The sequence below is a fragment of the Haemaphysalis longicornis genome, unplaced genomic scaffold (assembly GCF_048455015.1).
Source record: "Haemaphysalis longicornis isolate Haplotype H1 unplaced genomic scaffold, Haemaphysalis longicornis Haplotype H1 scaffold_8, whole genome shotgun sequence".
Taxonomy (NCBI): Eukaryota; Metazoa; Arthropoda; class Arachnida; order Ixodida; family Ixodidae; genus Haemaphysalis; species Haemaphysalis longicornis.
In genome coordinates, this window is record NW_027526445.1 from 115,040,070 (window position 1) to 115,049,327 (window position 9,258).

At 45.0% G+C, this 9,258-nt stretch overlaps 1 protein-coding gene across 1 annotated transcript; it reads left to right on the forward strand.

Annotated features, from left to right (window-relative positions):
• The first annotated feature begins 5,997 nt into the window (after positions 1-5,997).
• LOC144148448 (arylamine N-acetyltransferase / N-hydroxyarylamine O-acetyltransferase-like) lies at positions 5,998-6,978 on the forward strand. The gene has a single exon (XM_077679985.1). The coding sequence runs from the start codon at positions 5,998-6,000 to the stop codon at positions 6,976-6,978; it is 981 nt and encodes a 326-aa protein (XP_077536111.1).
• The last annotated feature ends 2,280 nt before the right edge of the window (positions 6,979-9,258 follow it).

The following is a 9,258-nucleotide window of genomic DNA, read 5'->3' on the forward strand; positions in this document are numbered from 1 at the left end:
TACTAACGCACTGAGACACTTGTTGTGCAACGCCTCGCACAGGTCCGTAACGCGTTAGAAAAGAACAGTGTACTATAGATAAAACGGGTTAATAATAACTTACAATATTTAAAGATTTGTGTAACGCTGCCTGTCCCATTCAGTAATCATCAAGAAGGCAGGAGCTTTTTGTAGGCTGGTTATAATTTGTGTTACACTCATGTGCGCATAGCCTCTCGGCGCTATGCCTGATAAATTCGGCTGGTTGGCCGACGCAAGTGAACGCACACTAACCTGTCACGAGATCCTCCTTGCTCACAGAAGACGAGCCCTGATTGCGAGGCGCGGGCATTACATGGCGCTCTCGTTAATCCATACCACTTCACAAAACAGGAGCAGATGGGGCATGCAAATCTCTTAAATTCGGTTCAACGCAAAAAAGGGCGCCACCGCCTTAGCTAGCGCGCGATTGCTCCTCCTACCAGCGCTTCTCCGGCGCAGAATGAGGGCGTGCCGTGTGGCAAGAAAGAAACTCACAATCTTCGAATACTCTATTACGTTCCATGCTTGGATCCTCCTCACGTTTCATGTTATTGGAGATGGACCGTTTTTTTCCAAATGTGTGTTGTGCCAATAAGGGGCTTGCACTTCTGTGCCCAAGTTAAGGGCTCCTTGCATTAGAGATGCGATGATTGTCAGAACTTCTATGCTAACTTGGGCTACCCGCACCGCAGCTCCTGCAAAAACGTCTTCGGTATTTTCGCAGACGTCACCCGGTTGGCTTAAATGCATCTACGCTTGACTGGCTTCATCCTTTTATTCTATAACATGTATTCATATCGAACATCTCGCTAAAACTGCAGGGTTCACGTGTCTTGCTTCAGTCGCCACGATTACGGCATTAGTCTTGCGTATCCCCCGTGCATGGAGGATACGGGGAAAACGGTCGTCCATGTGGCTTTTTGCGGGGTAGTCTTGTTTTTCATTTTTTACTCTTCCACGAAGGAGTATTTTACCATTATTTTAGGTCGGTGCAATGTATGCCGTCGCTTCAGCATCGTTTGCATAAATCCTCACTTCAAACTTCCTCTGGCATAGATAAATTGCATTGTTCAGAGGGCCATGGTGAACATACGTTGTCTGACCTTGACTCCCAGTGTACGTGGCCCTTGCATTGTAGGCGATTTCCACCACGCCGAGCACGCAATGCGGCACACCGTGTAGCAGCTGCTCGTTTTCAAAAACCACCCCGTCAGAAGGGTACGACATTAATGCTTATCAGTGTCGGCGCCTATGGGAGCAGCTTCCACATTAGCATTTTTGCACGCCTTTAGTAAACCTGTTTTGTCTCTTCCCTTCTGTTGTGTCCATAATTGAGGTTCGCCAGGGCCTCGAATGTGCCTTTATAATACCGCACTGTTATGTCGGCTGTCGTTTTTGCCCGCTGTCTAATAGGGCAGCCTCTGCAAAACTAACTGCTACGCCTACTAAATCTAAACCTACGAGGTCCTCGTCTGTGTTCAAACGTTAATATTTCTAGACAAAAAGGGACACACTTTCAAACTTTTACTGTCTGCAGGATCTGTGAATATTCCAGAATTTGATGTTACTCGGCTGCTGATGAAATTCAATCATTTTTTGCATTGCTAAGACGTATGTCGCAGCTGCCGTGCGTAGACTGTCTGCAAGTGGCTACGGTCAAGCATGTACTGGTGTGACTTTGAAGATTACAGTCGCGGATGTATGTCGTGGTTGCATCAACCTCGCTTTAAACAAGGGCCCATTCATTACCTGAAAAGATTCTTTGCTTCTACGAAATGCCATCTAGTCGAACTGTGTTGTCTGCCATTCAATGGCATCAAAGACAAAGTGCGGCAGAACCAAGACAAACCTTCGTTGGGTGCCGCCCAGTGTCGTCGTTGTATGGCCCTGCAAGCAGAAGCCGCTCTCATCGAGCCATCTGGTACCCTGTTCAAGCAGGTGGTGCTATTCCCTCCTTGAGTTCTTCGAAAATGATAACGTCAGAATAAGATGAACAATTATAGACGTACTGCAGAAAGTATTATTGAAGCAGGACAGGTACAAATGATAAACCACCTGCCCACTCGAATATAGGCGTTTACGCCGTGAAGAAGTCCTGTCTCCAAGCGAAATTTTCTATGCCTAAATGGTGCAGTTCATCACTAAGCCCAAATTTATTGCAGGAAAGCCGACTCCCACAAATAACGCTGCAAAGCACTTTCGATGCTCCGTACCTAACCTGGATTTCTTGATGATCAAGCCAACGTCTATCCAGCTGCACCATTCTGGCAAAGACGAAATATTTTGGATTTGGGACTTTGGCACTGCCTCACGTTGCATGCGAGAAAGCTTAGCGTTTTGCCATATTTCTCTCTACAAACCGGCTTGAATTTATTTACTACCCTGCCTTTTTGTGACAAACCTTTTGCGGCCCAGCCACCGCCAAGGGAGGACGCATCGCGTGATCTAAAATTTTTCCCACGTTCTGTTTTTTACTAAGTCTTTTTGCCACGTGGCATATCGAATGGGGTTTGAAGAATTCAAAAGTGAAGAAACTGGGAAAGAGAAAAAGGTGGACAAGAGTGGTCGAGTCTGCATGTAGGCATGTAGTCTACGTTTGAAAGAATATTTATTAGTCACCTGCAATATCCGTCTTGTTGCACTAAGCGGTTGTAGTCATCTGCCTCGTTCTCCTTTTTCAAATTCTTTCTAATCCTGTGACGCGCCCACCGAGCCGCATAGTGGACTCCAGGAACAGACATCTCTCAGAAACATACAAGAAATGACACAACACAGGCTCAGTAGAACAACGCTCCCCGCACCACATCCAACACTCTCGAAGAGTCAAGGAACCACATTCACATTGTTACAGACTAATCTATTTCCCCATCCTATCAGAACGAACCGGTTATTCCCAACACAAGTTGCCGTCTAATGTATATTTTGCAACCAGCCAGGTACTTTCAAGCCCATAAGATGGGAGTGCGATCACACAGACCTGCCACTCGTTTCCCTGAGCACTAGGAGATATCGCGGTCCACCTTCATACTTAAAGATCAACTTCTGGTCGTCGAGAGGGGCAGTAGGACGAGTAAGAGGAGGAATCAAAATGTGTCTAAAGAATGTCAGCCGTGGGGATGAGCCCTCATTTCATGACCCCTCAGTCCGTCCGGCTTCTTGGGCTCGCTGTACCAAGCAAAGCTGGTCGTGCATACTTGAAATAAGAGACCACCCCACACATAATGCTAAAAATAAGAAATGTTGTTTCGCTCGCAATAACCCAGTTACTGCGCCTAACCGCGACAGGTGCTCGCAAAACTAACACCAACATCTATTTTTAGACTACGCAAACACACTCAGAGAAAAGATGGGCTTAAGAATGGTGGACAGTTCATAGAGAATCAAAAGCAAAGGGAAAACGTTGTAAATTTGGCTCTGCAATACGAGCCGGGGTGCTAATATTGTGAGTCCTAAACGCATCCCCGCCATCATCGCAAAGCCTTGGCTCCAGCTAACAAAAGGTTTAATGATCGGTTAGGTTTTACTTTCAAACTTGTGTTATATGCACACATCCATGCCTACATGAGTAATTTGAGTACGATTACACAAAGAGCAAATCATGTTTGCGCTAATAGAGAATATGCAGTGCTTAGGCGAAACATGAAGAAAACCGCACATAAAATTGATGAAACATGACAATATTCATGCGGATGATAACAAAAGGAAACAATCACAGCACTGGACGCGTACAGGAGTAATTCCGGCATGCCAATTAAAAAAGCTGCGAAGCAGGTTTATGGTGTTAGCGTGTATGTAGTGCGATTAGACAAGCCGTTCGTGCACAGTAACAGAGACAAAAAACCGCGAACTTTGAAAAGGGTGCTGGCGATACTAAAGATAGTAGTCAATTCATTGAAGAGGTTTCTGTATGTCTCTGTGGGCTGTGAAGTGGTGGTTTCTATAGCGACTCCCTCAGCGGCACCTGTAAGGCATAATCGTCCCTGCAGTTATGCACAGTTATGCACATCGAGCTAAGAATGCATGTGCCGAGGCACGTGCATAGAACACGCGGGGCACACTCATAATAAGAACAATGAAGCAGGTGACGCAAATTTTTAGCCGGGTGACAAATCGAGTGTGGGGAGTGATACAGTGTCCTCACTGATACCGTTGTAGGCCAACAGCCAATGAAGGAAAGCCCACTTTCTCTGACGATGATGAGAAGTGATCCTGGGTAAAGTGAAAACAAGAACGCTTCTCGTGGAAGGTATGGAACCTGGGTTCATCGCATTATGAAGATGGCGTCAATACCATCGCTTTATTTCAACATGGTGGAAGAGAACGCCCAGAAGCAGGTACCAATTTGGGACCGAACGTTAAGCCTACGGAGTGTCCACCAGAGAGTTGCTGTGGGCATTCTAGAAACGGAGTGTGTACCCCCCCAATAGCACATACTCTAACATCACGAGAAACATTCGCAAGAGTGCTCCATCACGAGAAAGCTTCGCGTTTAACCACGGATGACATGAGACCGGGGGTGCAATATTTTTAAAATTTACAGTAGCTCCGCAGGTGAAGGGGAATGAAAATAAAGATGCAAACAGACACAAAATAGTAAGAAGTAAAAAACCGCCATATCCTTCCCTCAATTCAACTGTTAAGACACACTGATTACACAACTGCTGGACGAAGATGTTGTCGCAACTGGAGACGACAAGATCGACATAACTCATTCCTCTCATGTCACTCTTAAATTTGACAGCATACTTAACCGCCATGTCATATGTAAAACAACATTTTAATCTTCAAGGTCACACATACACATTTTTTGATTTTGTCTTAAAATTTTGGGCTTTGCACACAACCGCCACACATCTAGGATAAGGAAAGTACTATCGCACACCATAAATTCATACCTCAAAATGTGAAGAAAGAACAAATCGCCCCCCTTTATAAAGATACCTAACCACACCTATCGTTCTCTGAAAATTCACATTTTTGCGAGGAAAAGTCAACTGAATTCATGTCATGTCAAGTATATAAATCGGTGAAAGGTATTTAACTATTAATACTCTTTTTAATAGTCTTTAATACTAGTCTTTAATAATAATACTCTTTAACTATTAATTAATACATTTCCAGCTCACTGAAAAGGTAATAAATAAAAAACACAAACCCTCCAGTGTTACATACACGTATACCGCCCCTGTACATTAACTATATTTGCTATTCTACTGCAATGACGAAATCCCGTGATTATTAGATAGCAAGGGAGATAAGATAATGAGCATTCGTTATAGGCTATTTCAGCTACTGCTCATGGTCTGACACGCCTGGCTTTTCTTTAGCTCTGTCTTTAGGTGTTGTCCTGAAAACGCATTGATACATGGCTTTTTTAGTCTTTTTGATCATTTCGACCGCCAGGACAAGCAGAAACGCACACCTGTTACTCGCATGTTGAGTGCAGGTAACATGCACAGGTTCGTTTATTGAAGTTCAAACGCTCACTGCATTAGAATAAGCTAGACGGCTTGTTTTCTATTCCAAAAGCATGCACGTGGGTCACTGCTGATGTTCCCATGCACGCAAAGTTACGGGCGTCTCCTATTATAAGCACTAACACGTGGGTTCCTAGAAAATATGAGACAAAGTGATTAATCATTTCCCATGCAGCGTAAACCCAACGCAGTGCTTCAATCTAAAAGCGAACACTGGCATCCGTGCTTTCTCGGTTGCCGACGTAGTAGCACGGGATTATTTTATTTTATTTTTCAGATCAAGAGCTTTGCATTATTGCCCTAGTTTGACTTGTTCATTCTGTTGCTTCAAACAGGAACAGCCGTGGTAACATTTGCGTTTTCTCTATGCCTCACGGGCGTGTAGAGGGCGCGGTACATCGCTAATACACTACACAGTACCACATTTATATAAAAGGACCACGCATCAAGCAAAGAGTTGTTATATGCGCACCTGAGGCAACCTGCGAAAAAGTACAGCATGGACAATTCCAATATCCAAGTGAACGGAAAACAAAGGCGCATTGGGATTCCCAATCCTTCGTCCATGACAGAATGTGCACCAGGTTGGAGTGAGTTCCCCATGGAGCCGCTGTCCACGTCGCAAGCACAAGAGTACCTGAGACACCTCGGGGTTGGCGACGCCGTCGAGCCGACAAGACATAATCTCGACACTCTCATCCACGCCCATCTGGAACGAGTGCCATTTGAAAACATCGACCGACTGCTCGACCGGCCTGTACTTTTAAACGCTGAGGCGGTGTTCGGCAAGGTGCTTAGAAGTGGTCGTGGAGGTTCCTGTTTCGAGCTGAACTCCCTCTTCGGCCGCCTGCTCCTCGCTCTCGGATATCGCCTGCAACTGAGGTCAGCTCGCTTGCGCCTCTTCGTACCGGACAATGACCCAACGTTAATGACCACTTCGCTACACCTCATGCTTTGCGTCCAGTTTGCAGACGACGACTGCCATAGGTACCTTGTGGACGTCGCCAGTGGGGCTACGGGTTTCTGCCGTGCACTACCATTGAAAGGCAACGCTGAGCCGTACCGCGTCCGGCACCTCGACGCTCCGCTACCCGCAGGAACGCTGGAAATTTCAATTCCGAGCAAAGGCCGGGCTGGCCATGCACGCTGGAAAGTGCTTTACATTGTTGATGCTGATATCAAGCATTGGCTGGACTTTGTTCCCCTGAATTGGTTTTCTGGAACACACCCTGAGAGTAGCCTGCGACACATGTTGGTCGTAGGACATTTGAAAAACAATGGTTCCTGGCTGCGCTTGATTGACAACCACCTGTGCCGGTGGTCGCGAGACGGTGTCCTTGAAGCTGAAGAATTTCTTGGCGATGAAAACGATATTATAGGGGTTCTTCAACAGGAGTTCGGCCTGAGACTGAAGGTTGAAGACGAGGTGCAGCCGTTGCTCTTGCGCTTACGAGACCTTTTAACCTATTCCGAGCACTGAAACATCGATACCGCGTAAATATTTTAACGGTGCTGGCTTCGATGCTATAATTACTTTTTTTCAGAACTTGCATCCAGTTTTTGTTGCAATAGGTCCAGCAAGATTTATTATAAGTTCTTGTGTGACCATTCAACATACACTATAGTGTTTTCCGGAACGATGTATAAAATTACTTTTCTATTTGTTTCAAGTTCCGCTACAGATTGTTTAGCCGACCTTTAGCATAAGGACCAATGCGACCAGTCATAATAGTTGTTTAAAGTTCAGTGTAGTTATCGTTATCTCATTGACTTTTGTTAAGGTTTTCTCAAAGAAGCCTTTACTGAATTCTTCGAAATTGCAACCAAGAAGTTTTCTTTTGCAAGCTTCAGTGCAACTGGTATTCTGGCAACATCCTCTATAGCAATCTATTAAGTGTATGTGTTATTATAAATGTTCAATCAAACCTGACGGTAAAAAACGTTGCAGACGCCAGAAAAACCTACCATGTCTATTTTCGAAAAACTCAGTGTAGTTTATTAAATGTGTTTTATTTAAACTTGTTTTGTGGATACGAGACCAAGGCAAATAATTGGGCTTAAAGTGGAATAAAATGTGTGGTTTCCTTATGTGCTTAATTTTTTTGCCTCTCTCGTCTTACAAAGAACCTGATATCTTCATATTGAGACACGGCAGTGCTTCCCCATTCGGTGGCCCGGTCAATATGTTGCTCAGCTTACCTAAGCACATCAAGATGAGGGATGCAATCGTTCGCGCATGGTCTGCTAAGATTTATATATTACTACAAGATAAGCAACATGATGCTAGCTCAAGACAAACTAGCAAGATCACCCGCGTCTCCTCATCGTAATTTGCGTAGTCTCGGGATTGAGATAGCTGCACGATTGGCTAAGCCTGCAAAATAAAGGTAACACACCCTTGTTTTATAAATCGTATTTAAATCGTACCTTATCTGAAACTGATCTCCCTTACAACATCACAGGCGCCGCTTTTCTCAATGAATATAAATTAGTTCGTTTTTTTAACTCGCAATTAAAACACTGAAGTTGGGTCCGTATTTATTGTTGCCGGCCGGTGCATTTAAGGGAATTCTCATTACCTCTTCACTAAACAACAGGTTTTAACTCTGCCTAAAGAACTACCATTGTACACCTTAAAATATTTCCATCAGACGTTAGAAATAAAATTCCATGCACATGGTATAGAAATAACCTAGTGCTCTTCTTATCAGAGAAACGATGATAAGAGCACCCAGCTTGCTGGCTTGAATTTTTTTAACCACTGGCATGTCTGACGTAAAATATATAATTTGTATTTAAAAGACAGAACTCTTTTTTTTTTCGTTTTGCGTTCCAGTAACACCGCTATGACCAGCGAGCGCATTAACCCATTAGTATGACAGATGGGATTTCTGGCATCAAAATGATCCGGGTATGGGAGCAAACAATAGCCGGGTGTCGACGATGAAATCTTCTAATATATAGTGGAGGGCGAGCAGCTGCTGCAGAAGAGTTGCGTTTGGTGGTGTCCAGCTCATGTAATGCCACCACTGGTGCCACAAGCAGGCTTCCTTCAGGCGGTCTTGGCCAGGCAGTGCTCGCCACCACGGCCCTTGCAGGGGTACTGTATTGTGCTTGTAATACTGTTAGTATTGCCTAGTTTGCATTTCTGACGCTAGTTTGAGTTGCCTCGCGTGTTGTTCATCCGCTCTTAATCTGCGCTCTCCTATCGTCTCATGCAGCATTCAGCTACCAGTCATCAGGGGCTTCGTTTGCAACTGGGCCTATTGAACAACTAAACAACAAAACAACAAGCCAGGTTACAACTATAGGACATCGTCATTCCTTTTTGTCAAACTCCTGGCTGTTTGTCAAACTCCAGATGGCCAGAATATAAAAGGAATCGAGTGAGCAGTAGCAAAAACATTTGTCGTGACACTGCTGGTACCACTCCTGCAATAGAGATGGCTGTGTGTGCGAGTGTCCTCCGGAAGTCAATGCATGCCATTTTTCTCGGCCACCTCGCCTCTTTTCTTTCGAGTGTAATCGGCGCTTCACCCGGTGCTCCACGCAGTCGGCACAATCGTTCACAGTGCCCGTCATCTGCTGAAGCGTGTAACCACCCCGTTATCCTTTGAGACAACATTTTAATGTGCAGGGTATTTTATGGGCTCGCCTTGTCGTCGTAGCTCGCTCACTGGAGCCTAATAGAGCTACACGGCGTTCAGTCGTTGCGGCATCCGGCAGAGGCTTTGAAAGCCAGGCGGTTTATATAGTAACA

Excerpts from the sequence above, each read along its gene's own strand:
- LOC144148448 (XM_077679985.1), top strand. The coding sequence starts at position 5,998 with ATGGACAATTCCAATATCCAAGTGAACGGAAAACAAAGGCGCATTGGG.